Source organism: Thermobia domestica, chromosome 3, assembly GCF_964235325.1.
Source record: "Thermobia domestica chromosome 3, izTheDome1.hap1.1, whole genome shotgun sequence".
NCBI lineage: Eukaryota > Metazoa > Arthropoda > Insecta > Zygentoma > Lepismatidae > Thermobia > Thermobia domestica.
The window spans coordinates 60,636,269-60,649,817 of NC_137456.1; the positions used below are offsets into that span (position 1 = coordinate 60,636,269).

Sequence of the window (13,549 nt, forward strand, 5' to 3'; positions counted from 1 at the left end):
GTGGTTGCATAGGCAGTTAAATTGGCTGGCAAATGCTCTGCAAAGTAGTATATTACAACATAGGCCCAATGTTGACAGTTGGATAACCTACGGTTTGCCATCCCTTTGATTTATTCTCTATGTTATTAGGGTATAACTAAGCTTCCAAGAAAACCTACGGAATTTTCATTTTTTTAAAAAAAAACGAAAGATGGGCTGACTGATTCCCCCTTATCCTAGACTGATCTCGACACCAAACAAGAAAGTTAAGGACATATTCACTCCTTATTCTTGACCGATTTCAAACACAAGCAGTGGGGTGATACTAAAGGTAATATACACCATATTATCATTAGGGTCAATTACCCGCTTCGTTGGGTTAAAATAAGAAAAATTAGTTATATGTTCCGTTAATCTCTCACTTTTTACTATTCTTGAAGCGCCCTCTGATATCGGTCATTTTCGGTCTTTTTTTATATTACCCCCCTTCCCCCAAGTTTCGGGGTTGAATTTGGATTTAAACGGCATTTGTTCACCTCACTCACCCCGAAAACTATGGATTCGGCACCAATAAAGGTAATTTTCAATCATTTTTTATATCTCCCCGCCCCAAGTAGCGGGGCTGAATTTGGATTTAAACAGCATCAGAAGTGTCACTGTTCATCTCAGCGACCCCAAAAATTATGAATTCGGCACTAATTTCGGTCATTTCCGATCATTTTTATATAGTACACCCCTCCCCTCTCCTAAGTTGAACCGTCAAAGTGAAGTGATACAAAACATCCAACGGCGCCGATTTCTCTGTAAATTTGGGGGAGGGGGGCATTCAGATGCAGAAGGTATATATATGAGGATTTTAAGGAAAATTGCATTCAAATTATGCTAAACATTGTATATTCATAAAAACAATAGGGAGCCCAGATGAGCTTGGGGGGGGGGGGACAGGATCGGCGCCCTTGTAAACATCCCAGGCCCGAACCTCATCTACGTTGAAAATTTGATCGAAATAGCATCGTTCATTAAATCTGTTCTTTCTTTTGGAATAACCTGGTTTAGTCGCCATGTCTAATTGTTGGATTTTTCTCCAAGTACTGTACATTGTGTCAAACAGAAAAACGCAAACCTTTACGGAATGTGCCCGCTCCTCGCTATGCTATTGAGTATAGCAAAGCAGTTTCTTGTTGTCTTTTGTCTTTCCGAATGGTTTACAGAGCGAGACATCATATATAGTAGCCTCAGTTTAAAGGCAGCCACTTGCTCACAAAGAGATGCCGCCCACATGTGCGGTTTCTTTTCATACTGTCCTGTTTGGTTTTTCTCTCCGTTGAAAAGTAACTGACAGGCAATAAACTGAACTCAAACTGTTTCCCAAATCTTTTTCAATGATCCTTTTTCTTTAACATAACCTCACCCATACACACACACACACACACAAATACACACACACACACACACACACACACATTGTTAGACACATGGATGGAAGAGAGGAAAGGGGGAGAGGGAAAGGAAGGCACTACGTATGGCAACGTTTAGTTTTTTCTTCTTCCAAAGGGACCACAAACTTTCTGATGGCTTCATTGTGCTAAATTCAAAGTCTCCCGACTTGTTATCGTCTGGACGCGCTTTCTATAACATAGATAAGATCAAAGTAGTAGCCTGACTGCTGTCAGGCATGTGTTTCGGAAGCTGGTGAATACCTCTGCTATCATGAAACATCGCGTCCAAATGTGGTGTTCAGAGCCGTAGTACGAACCTTGGTTTGAGGTACCAGCGAATCAAGCAACTATATTCACCAAAGAAGATGAAAAAGAGACGCGTACGATACCTTTAAGTAGGGTCTACATGGCAAAGTCAACATTTTTTCTTTAAAATTATAAGTGTTATTTACATCTGAACATGAGATTTTAAGCTCTGAAAGAGACCTCAGACAATATTTCCAAAATGACCAAAAAATTGACTTGATTCCGTTGTGCACTGGTTGAGTTATAAGGAAAAGCAATGGAAGCGATAGGGAATGGGAGACCCTGTATACGTACACACAGAAATTGAACAAAAGAACTGACATTGAAGTTTGTAAATCAAAAAAAATAAAACTACAAAATATTTGAAAAATAATTTATTCGATTGCATTTTCTATATTTGTGTTTTATAAAGAATTGTAGTTATTCAGTATAAAAGATATTCATTTCATTTCATATTTAAAAAATAAAAAAAGTTTAAAAATACTAAAAACTACCATCCACTACTCTTTTTAAAGTATTAACATGAAGATTACTTTTATAATTTGTTCATTGGGATTTGAACTACGAGAAACAGAAATGAACCTACTAACTGGTAACTAAAGGGTATTTTCTTCTTTAACTGTAATCATGACTAGTAATATTGTTCTGTTGGCTATACTATGCAAATGGCTTCGGTAAGCTACACATTTCTTGGAAATTACAATTCGTTATGCTATTGTTAAAAGTCTTCATAAACTTCTTAAGTGAACACAGTTCCTGAGTGCATCCAGGTAGAATCACTGGTCTTTCTTGATGTGCAGTCCATACGTAGTATTCATTGCCACAGCTGGAAACAAAAGTAGTTATTATTAAAACCCTTCGGAAGTATCAATAACAACAAACATTAAAAAAGAAGAAGAAGAAGAAGAAAAATGAAATGCCTTAGTTAAACGTCCCACGGTTGTGAAAAAATGAAATGAAATCTTTGAGTTTTACGTCCCACGGTTATGCCGGTTAGGCTAAAGGAAACGGCGATGATGAGTAATGAATGAAATGGTGGAATAAAGAAAGTGGGAGGAAACGGGAGAACCCCGAGAAAACCCATGCACACGGTTTTTGTCCGCCACAAGGTTCACTTGGCGGGGGCTGGGATGGAACCCGGGAACCCAAGCACCAGAGGTGAACGCTCTACCACTGAGCCACCGCGGCCCCTCCCACGATTGTGCTCTTTAGGGTAAGGAAGACGGATGACTAAGACAATCCACATCAGTGGAATGAGAATGTTAGAGGAAACGGGACTACCCCGAGAAAACCCACAGACACGAAGTTGTCGAATGAAAACAAGTTACGAAATCAGAAAAGATCGTTTCCATCACAAGCTTGCTTGGCCGGGGATCGAATCAAGGACACCATGCACTAGAAGTGAGCCCTCTGCCACTGAACCACCGTTCCCAACAAGAAAAAGAAAAATAGTATACTCAATGATATATTCTTACTAACATCAGTCATGTCCAACTGCTCGATGTCTGACGCAGGAGCGAGTCTTTATAATCTGAAAACCTTTTACTTTAATGTCAAAGGATTATGCCCTTTAGGCTAAAGGAGACGATGATGATGGAAGAAGTGGTGGAATGAGCAAGTGGAAGAAAACGGAAGTACCCTGAGAAAATTCAGGGACACCATGTTGCTCATCATAAATTTACTTGGCCGAGGATCAACTACCACTGAGCCACCCATGGCCCCTTTTTATAATCTATACAACTATGTTCATTATTGCACTGTTTCCAAACAATATAACTTTATAAAGGGTAAATCAACTGAATTGAACTTACATACATTTCTAACTTTCGTTACTCCTGTGTCTCTAGATAAAGGTCAAATGGATACAGTCTGCTTTGATTTCGCTACGGCATTTGATAAGGTTTCTTGTCATATTCTTCCAAAAGAAAAAAAAAGTATTCTTAATATTTATAAGTCTTTAATACGTGGTTTGCCTCTTATCGTTTAACCGTGAATTTGTTGCTCAGTATGTGAATTGTAAGTCATCTATGTATAATATTTCTCAATAACTATATTATTGATATTAATATCAATAATCATATTAATTTATTCCGAGGTATATGATGTAAGATGACTAGCCAATATGGAGTGCGATGTTATATATATATATATATATATATATATATCTTTAAAAGAAGTGAATCGCGCTTCACCTCGCAAGTTTGCTAGCCTACAGTTGGTTGTATTAAGTTCAGTGTTGTCAAGATTGCAGATTTGTCATGGCGATTCGTAAAAAAAGAGTTTACGGTATGATCTACAGATTCTTGTATTGACAAAAGCAACTCTTTATAGCAATAATATGATCTAGTAATTCGCACGTTTAACAGCGAATTATGCTACACAATATGAAACTCACAAATTCAAATAGGCCCATATAATAATTATTATAGTTATTATTATTGGGTTGATTGTGAGTTTAACGTCCCGTTCAGCAACGAGGCTAAATGAGACGTGAATCAACTTATTAACGTGGAATCTGAACCAAATGAGCTCCCGTCGAGAATCGAACCCGGGTCTCCCACGTCAAAGGCGCGTACGCTAACCGCTTAGCCACGAAGGAACTCTATTATTATTATTATTATTATTATTATTATTATTATTATTATTATTATTATTATTATTATTATTATTATTAATAATAATAATAATAATAATAATAATAATAATAATAATAATAATAATAATACACTTGCATTTTTGAAGCTTATGTGGATAGTATTATACTTATTATATGTACTCAAAACTCAACTGCTTTAGTACGTTTTGGAATTATTTCACGCCATCGCCAACGGGAATGATACTTTATATCCATCTATCAAATAAGCAGAATAAAATACTTAATAACATCCTAGACAAGCACATGTGACTGGTTCATGACAGAAGAACAAAATGACTACTTACTGGAAAAGAACAAATGCCAGATTATTGCCAAAGGCATTAATTCGACTGACTTTCCACTGTCGATTTCTCATCTTGTTGAAATTGTTATGCAACAGCGGTGAATCGTCTTTATAGAGCCCAAGATGGGAAAGAACTTTCAATAACGTTCCTGAGTGGGTGAAGTAGAATATTCCATTGGGGTAGCTGCCATTTTGGTACTCCGTTTTTCTATAAAAAAAATAAAATAAAATAAATTTAAAAACAATTGAAATTTTATACTATCCGACCAGAGATGAAGATCACTTCATAATTCTATATATAGCACAAACCAGCAGAATCCATTCCTAAATCCTTATACTTTCGAACAGATTGGGCTTGGCTGTGGTCTAGAAATCTCGGATTTTTGGTTGGACAATAACACACATACACAGAGCAAATCTCATAATCAGAATAAATCTATGAAAACCCTCTTCTGAAACAATAATATCAATTACAAAGACAGAATCTTTCAAGATTGATGTGGAATCCATGATCATACTCATAAGCGTTAGCGTCCTAGACATAGTCCTTATGCAAAGTCGTTCTGACGCGTGATTAGTGACTCACTACAGAGTTCGACTAACAAATGTTTCCTGCAGTAGTCAGGCTTTTAGTATGACGCTAATCAAGAGCGCCGATCCTGGGGGGCCGGGGGACCCGGGCTCCCCAAAGCTTACGTGGGCCTCACTGTGTTTTTATGAATATGTATTTTTATATGTATTTTCTCTTGTTATATACTGTATTGTTTTATGCATTTTTTATGAATGACCTCTCCCCCAAAGCTACAGAGAAATCGGCGCCCTTGACGCTAATCATACGTCAAAACGACTCTGCGTAAGGCTCAGAATTTCTGGTGTTGACCTAACACTAGAAGGCAATTGGGGAGCTACGGCGCAATAAATATCACTAAGTTAAGAGAGCTAGAAATAATATCATAGAGAATCCACGTATCACCCAGTTCAGTACACGTCATATGGACTACTCGAAAAGGTCATAGTGTTATTATTATTAATTACACTTTCAGATATTGTCTGCAAATCCAGTTATGCTGGAATCATTAACTATTAACCAGTATTCGAACTGGAAATATTGATAAATTACTATCCGTTTGATAAGAGGGTAGTATATCATTTTTATTAAAAATGTTATTTGCTTTCTAATTGAACCATGTATTAAGAATTGACTTTTTCCTGCTAGATTTCTCTTAACCCTACAATGCATAATGGGACAGATATGGGTCATAGTGGTAAATAATCTGTGCTTTCCCACATAAAGGTATGTGGTTGCTAATGTATGTTGAACCAGATTGGGAATGTTCGAGTCCGAAGCTAGTCGTAATTCCACAGTTTCCGCATATACTTCCGTTACTCATTTTTGTTCTTTCTTGCAAAACTATTTTTTCACAGAAAATTAAAAAATCATGCATTGTAGGGTTAAGATAGGTTTAAAGGAGCATTAATAAACAATAGATGCCAGCACTAGCCCCTTACCTTTCTAATGTACTTTGTATGGAGCAACAATATTCAAAATATTTCAAGTCAAATTCAAGAAGTCAATATTCAAACTTTGCCCTAAAACAAAAATTGAATTACTAATCAGAGAAAAATCCGTGATTTTTTAAAAATGCTTTGTTTCATTTCTCTGTTGAGAGTGTTACATTGCTGAAAGTGAGCTGTGAACAGTAAAATTAAGTGTACTCTACAATGAATAAAGAAAAATTATTAAAAAGTGCACGAACAAAATAATTCAAGTATTATATTCAACTAGCAGAATGCCCGTTCTTCGCACGGCAAAAATACGTTTCATTTTGGACATAAAAGGCAGCAAAACTGTCACCAATTAACTTAGGCACCCAAAAACTATGAATTCGACACTAATACCAGTCATTTAAAATTATTTTTACATGTTACCATCTCTCCTTTGGAGTACTAAAGGGGCCTGAATTTGGATTTAAACTGTATCGGAAGTGTCACTGTTCGTCTCGCGACCTTGAAAACTATGGATTCGACATTAATATCGGCCATTTTCGATCAATATATATATATATATATATATATATATATATATATATATATATATATATATATATATATATATATATATATATGGCTGAATTTGGATTTAAACAGCATCAGAAGTATCACTGTTCATCTAAGCGGCCCCGAAAACTATGGATTCGACACTAATATCGGTCATTTTAGATCATTTTTATATATTCCCCCTCCTCTGAGTTGCACCGTTAAAGTGAAATGATAAAAACCATCCCAGAGCCGAAGTTTATCTATGTTGAAGGTTTGATCAAGATCGGTCGAGTGGTTCAAGAGTTATTAAGCATTTTTATTTTTATTTTTTCATTTTTATTTATATATATTTGCTCTGAACGTTTGAATATTGACCTTTTGAATCTGATTGTGCTAGTATTTTGAATACTGTAGCTCCACACAAAATACATTAAAAAAACAGCGATAACGTGTTGCAATCTATTGGGAATATACGAGCTTTTACACTCACACTGTAAAAAATCGTTGTATTATTTCAACGACATGCCTATGTGTTAACACGATTGTGTTAAAATATAACACAAACAGATAGTTAGAACAACTCACTCTTCATTTGGACTTGTGTGTCATGTTCCGGTAGTTGAAATGACACACAGCATGTGTGTTAAATTAACACAAGTGTAGAATCTTCGGTGTTGTTTTCTGCGTGATTGCCAAATATGTTGGGCATCTAATTATAAAGGCTTATGTACTGAAGCTACAGACAAACATAGTAGAAAGAAATACTTAAACAAATCTAGGTATTCGCAAAATTTCAACGTGCAAACCGCGCGATATGTTACCAATTGTTTTATATAATGTTTCTGAAGAAATATGTCAACAGCAAGAAACAACACCGTATTACTGTGTCACTTCTACACTGCACTAGAACTCACCAATCAACATCGGGGACTTGTTTTTAAAATGGCGGAAAACAAGTAGAAACACGATTAAGAGGCAAACATACTATAAGGATACAGATAAAAGTTTCCTATCATTTTTGAACAAGATGTTGGTGAAAGTTGTGTTTCGCACCATCAAGAAATATTTCACAATAAATGTAGGGGAGGACGACAAAAAAAAGTTTATGAAGATCTTTTAAATGAAGTGTTCTGTAGTTTACAATTCATATTTTAAAATTAGAATTTAAGCATGCACACAACAAGCTTTTCGAATACAGAAAAATGGTTCCATCAACACCGCACACTGAGTTATTTCAACACATAAATAGGTGTCGTAGTAAGACAGAAGTGGAGTTGAATTAATACCAAAAAACGGTGTTAGTCTGGTGGTCTGAGCTTGAACTTTAACGCAGGGAGTGTTGAATTAACACCGAAATGGTGTTACTTATAAGGCTTTGACTTTGAATTATGACACAGATTGTATGTTGAAATAATGATAAAATGATGTTGAAATAACACAGGAACTGTGTTATATTGATCCTTCACATGGTGTAATATTAACACAAAATAATTAACACACTACACACTGTCTTACATTTTCGTGTTGGTGCAACAGCGCTACAAAATAACACTCAACACTTTTCCCCACACAACTGACCCTGACATAGTGTCGAATCAACACCGAAAATACTAACACATATCCGAATTTAACACCACTCAACATCGGTTGTGTGTTAAAAATGTAACACACCCCCTGTGTTAAACGTCAACACCGCGGGATATGTTTCATTAACAGCGCATACTGGTAGTCATGCTGGAACCACTGCACTGTGTTAAAATTGAGTTGAATTAACACAACCCTTTTTTTACTGTTCATCTTTAAACATATTGCTAGTTGTTAATGAGTACAGATTTTTAATAAAAGATAAATATACTTACCTAAAGTAAGAAACAACGTCTTCTATAATTGGACATGCTTGCTGATAATTTATATCATGTCCATACCCATCTATGTAATAATATTCTAAATCTTCATTATATTCCATAACCTGTTAAACAAAAATGTCCTTCATGAAATGTCCCATACAGAAAATTGTTTACACTATAGTGTAAAGTGACCCTTAGTTATGTGAATTTCTGTTACAAATTGTTAAATTCAATAATAATCACTTAATCAGTTTATTTTCATTCTACAAGTAAATTTTATTAGAGTTAATGAAATCTTCAGTTCAATCGAGACAAAACTCTTATTCATATTGTACATTTTCAGACAGCTCAAGTAACCATGTATTTCCTTATTTCCATTACAAAAGCTACCAATAAATGTCAGACTAGTTATCCTTGCTTCCTGAACTGAATTTCTTTCCGCCTAGCCAAGATCTTCCTCGTTCATTGATCGCAAGAGTTAGGGATGCGCACGAGACAAGATTTGTGGCTGTCTCGTCTCGAAAATGTGCTGTAAAAGTGATGTCTCGACTCGAAAAATGTATACTTTTCTATTGGAAGAGCCGTGTTTCGACTCGAATTTTGTCAAGAAAATTCTGTCTCGACTCGTCTCGTGCGCATCCCTAGCAAGAGTAATCGTTTTTTGACTAAACGAAACCATAGAGGTCACGTTCACAAGAGGTATTCATCATGAAGATTTGCTAGGTGCAAGATCGTGTAAATAAGGACCCTACCATTGGAGACAATCCAGTTCCATATCTTTTGAAATGCCATTCTGAAGGTTCAATACCTCAGAAACACTTTGGCAGAGATGAAGAACTATGTTCATGGCAGATTTGATTCAACGCTCCTAGCAGTTTGATAGGATTTGTTCCAGTTGTCAACTACCTCTAATCTCTCCAGTTACCGTCCAGAGAGTGGAAGACGCCGGAAAGAAACATGAGTCATTCCAGACGACGAGAACGACGCCAGTCACCCAGGAATTACACAGACTCTATTCATCCTTCATTCTCATAACCTTACTATTTTCACCTAGCCTTTCAAACTAGTGACTTTTTTTTTAACAAAATTAAATCATTTGAATTTTTTTTACATTCAAACATAACGTGCAGGACCGTTAATTTCCGTGCAGGACATCAGTTTTCATCCCCATATTTTGCATCTCTACGTTTGGCGTTTAGTAATCATAATCTGAGCTATTAACTGATGTTATCACCATGGCACAATAGTTTTCTACTATTGTGTTTATTCCCATGCAATAATAATTATACCCAAATTTCAAGATAACACGTATTCAGAGGATCGGATTTTTTTTTTTTTTTTTTTTTTTTAATAAGACATTGCACAACGCCAGAACTTAGTGTACGCTCTGATACCTGTTGGCAGAGGGACGAACAGTGTCATTCTATACAAGACTCCGACACTTATGCATAGCATAGTTTGGAAATTTAACAAAGCAGGTTGTGTTCCAATGATTTCGAATATTCCGCTTCTAGATGGGGGGAAAGGGAAGAGATTCCTAATCTTTATTCAGAAAATGCTGAATGTGAAGATTCACTTAAGTTGGACGTTTGAAATTTTGCACATGATCTCTTCATTAAAACGAGCAAAGATGGGTTCTAGTGCTTCCAAAAGTTTTGCTTCAAAAAGGAGAAAGTGGCCAATTTTTTTACAATATTCAAATTTCTAATTTTATAGTCATTAAATCTTATGTTTCTCGTACGAAGAACGGGCTAGTAGTCTATAAAAATGAGAATGAACTATACCTGAAGATCTCGTTCAGAGAATGCAGCACACCACGGTGATATATGGCGACTATTGGCTGTCTCAAACGAACACGTCGTATACAATGAATGTATTACATCTGAAAGAATAAAAGAGAGAAAATTTAAAATTAAGATTTCAAAACTACAAACTATTATCTCTATGTACTTGCACGCGTTGTTCAATTTGCAAAATTTCTAGAAGAGAAAATGTTGGAGTAATCCATACAAAATGAATTTTACAAAATCTATAGACATTCGTTATTCAAACCTGGAAGATAATTTTGTTTCCTTAGCAAGATATATAACAATATACAACATAGTGCAAACTTTTAGGTTCTGATAATTGAGATAGTGAACACATTTCTTTTTTGGACTAGATCATGATTGTGAACCTTTTTTTTTGACTGAGACATTTTACTGAACGCCCTGAGACTGCAACACTCTAACATGATTTTTATTATTAATAACTAGCAGCGTTCACCCCGCTTCGCTGCGGTCACCCCGGAACGCAATAAACTTTGTTACTTAGATAATTTTTACTTTTTCGCTTTCAAGTGATATGATAAAAACCATAGAAGATTGCAGTAAATGTTAACATTATATCGCCTGTCATTTATGTTAACCCGCCCCGCTTCGCTGCGGTCACCCCGGAACGCAATAAACTTTGTTACTTAGATAATTTTTACTTTTTCGCTTTCAATTGATATGATAAAAACCATAGAAGATTGCATTAATGTTAACATTATAGCGCCTGTCATTTATGTTAACCCGCCGAGTGACACGGTCATGCGGGTTGCATATACATACGTTTATTTTTATACCTATGATGAACTAACAAAGGATTTGTACGTTATGGACACTTGAATGGTCAATTATCTCAAGACACTGGTAATTAAAAATTAAAGTGATATGATAAAAACCATCTAGGGTCCAAATCCTAATAATCCCCCAAAAATAAAAGAAATTGGTTCAGCCGTATTAGCGTGATGAGCTAACAAAGGATTTGTGCGTTCTCTTTTATATAATAGATAATAATACAAATTTTAGTAGTGTAAGACCATAAATTTCTATGAAGTAGCGACTCTATGTACTACTAAGCAGTGTTGCTGCAGACGGAGACATTGACTGGTACACAGTCTATATCAAAAATGATTTTAACTAATTAATTAATGTGTAATGATTTTTATATTTTAAAATATTGGGATACTCCCTATGTGGGTGCGTGACACACCAGTATGTTGCGGCACACCGGTTGAGAACCACTGGAATAGATAGGTTGAATTTGCTGAAATCATGCAGCAGCAACGGAATAAAACCACAGTTCTTAAATGTTATATCCTGGGTAATTTGGAGTTTGTAACAAGAAACGTGATCAAGGGCATTTTCAAAAATTTCCGGCCTGAAACTGGACATTATGCCGGATCTGGTGATAAACCGTTCATGGCATATAGTGCCATCTATGGAGGAAATAATGCATCAGTTTAACCATCTAGCAGCGTCAATTCGTTACAGAGAATCATTTGAATCAATGAAAAACTGTAGCTTCGAGGAGATTCAACACCCAATATACAGCCCAGATTTGGCACTGTAGTCTTGTCTAGTGTTGCCACGAGACGAGACGAGACGAGACTTCAGGCTGTTTCGTCTCGTCTCGAAATAATGTGCTCGTCCCGTTCGTGTCTCGTCTCGAGAGGTTCTGTCCCGTCTCGTCTCGTTTGTCTCGTTTTCTCTCGTCTTGTCTCGTAAAAAGTATAGCAGCATACCATGGGAACGAAAGTAAAATGTAGCAGGCTGCACCATGCTAATCAAGATACAACTAAGTTACAAGTACGGGAGACCCGGGTTCGATTCCCGGCGGGAGCTCATGTGGTTCGGATTCCACGTTAATCAGTAGGTCCACGTCTCACATAGCCTCGCTGCTGAAAGGGACGCTAAACTAAAATTCAATTCAATTCAAGTTACAAGTATTACCCAGAACTCACAAGACAAGAAATGTCACGGTAGCTACACCGTGAAGCCTTCATCTCTGCTGTATGTGGTACTCGGTTCGATCTCGGTTAGTGCCACGTGAGCTTTGTGGTGGACAAACATTGAATGTATGTGGGGACCGCGGTGGCTCAGTGGTAGAGCGTTCACCTCTGGTGCTTGGGGTCTCGGGTTTGATCCCAGCCCCCGCCAAGTGAACTTTGTGGTGGACAAACACCGTGTGCGTGGGTTTTCTCGGGGTTCTTCCGTTTCCTGCCACTTTCTTCATTCCACCATTTCATTCATTACTCATCATCACTGTCTCCTTTAGCCTAACCGGCATAAACGTGGGACGTAAAACTCGAAGAGTTCATTTCATTTTTCGAATGTGTGTGTTTTCTCGAAGTTGTCTAGTATCCTACCACTTTCTTCATTCCACTAATTTTCCCATCATCATCCATTCGGCCAAAGTTGCCTAAAGGTCTTAAAAATAAATTCAAATAAGCTCACAAGGCAAGGACAAATAGTTTACAAGATAATATATTTCTGCTGTTAGTTGTCTGAGGTTTCTCGACCCTGGCTTTTTTTTTTTTTTTTTAAACATTCTGAAACATTGAAATTTGTTTCACCAGTTTCAATACACGAATATACAGTAAATTGCTCATAGGTACGTGGAAGATAAAGACACTAATGTCAAATAATGTTTACACGACAAGGAAAGTTCGATGTAAAGGTGTCACCATCCCCGACACTATAGTATACATCAGCCCACTTGCTTTATAGTGTCTGTACATATATATATATATATATATATATATATATATATATATATATATATATATATATATATATATATATATATATATATATATATATATATAGAGAGAGAGAGAGAGAGAGAGAGAGAGAGAGAGAGAGAGAGAGAGAGGAGAGAGAGAGAGAGATGGAAAGATATATAGATAAATAGAGAGATAGATATATGAGTACACTTTGATTTCATATATTCCAGCCTTTAGGTTTCACAGTGTTAACCCATACCAATCCAAAAACTACTTTCCATTTTAGCATGTTTAGATTTGTTGCAATTATTTTTTTTAAAAAAAGGCTCGGAACCAAATAATTTTATTAAGTAATGGAAAGTATTTGATTGAAATTTTATATGTTACTGCACAGTAAGCTCTACTTAAAGTGCCGGGAGTACACATAGTAATGGGAGCTGAACGACACATCGGACGAATGCTTTGGGCCAG

At 36.3% G+C, this 13,549-nt stretch overlaps 1 protein-coding gene across 4 annotated transcripts in view; it reads right to left on the reverse strand.

Moving 5' to 3' along the window:
- Window positions 1–2,091: 2,091 nt before the first annotated feature.
- The window catches only part of LOC145680426 (multiple inositol polyphosphate phosphatase 1-like), a 92,901-nt gene continuing 81,443 nt past the window's right edge, over window positions 2,092–13,549 (reverse strand). For 3 of the 4 annotated variants that reach the window (XM_081750945.1, XM_081750947.1, XM_081750946.1), the window contains 4 exons: window positions 10,335–10,432; window positions 8,563–8,672; window positions 4,665–4,871; window positions 2,092–2,550 (listed from right to left, as the gene is read on the reverse strand). In XM_081750945.1, coding sequence (XP_081607071.1) covers window positions 2,382–2,550; window positions 4,665–4,871; window positions 8,563–8,672; window positions 10,335–10,432 — 584 coding nt within the window. In that variant the 3' untranslated portion in view covers window positions 2,092–2,381. The remainder of the gene's footprint in view (window positions 2,551–4,664; window positions 4,872–8,562; window positions 8,673–10,334; window positions 10,433–13,549) is intronic. The other variant, XM_081750944.1, reaches the window with a different exon arrangement.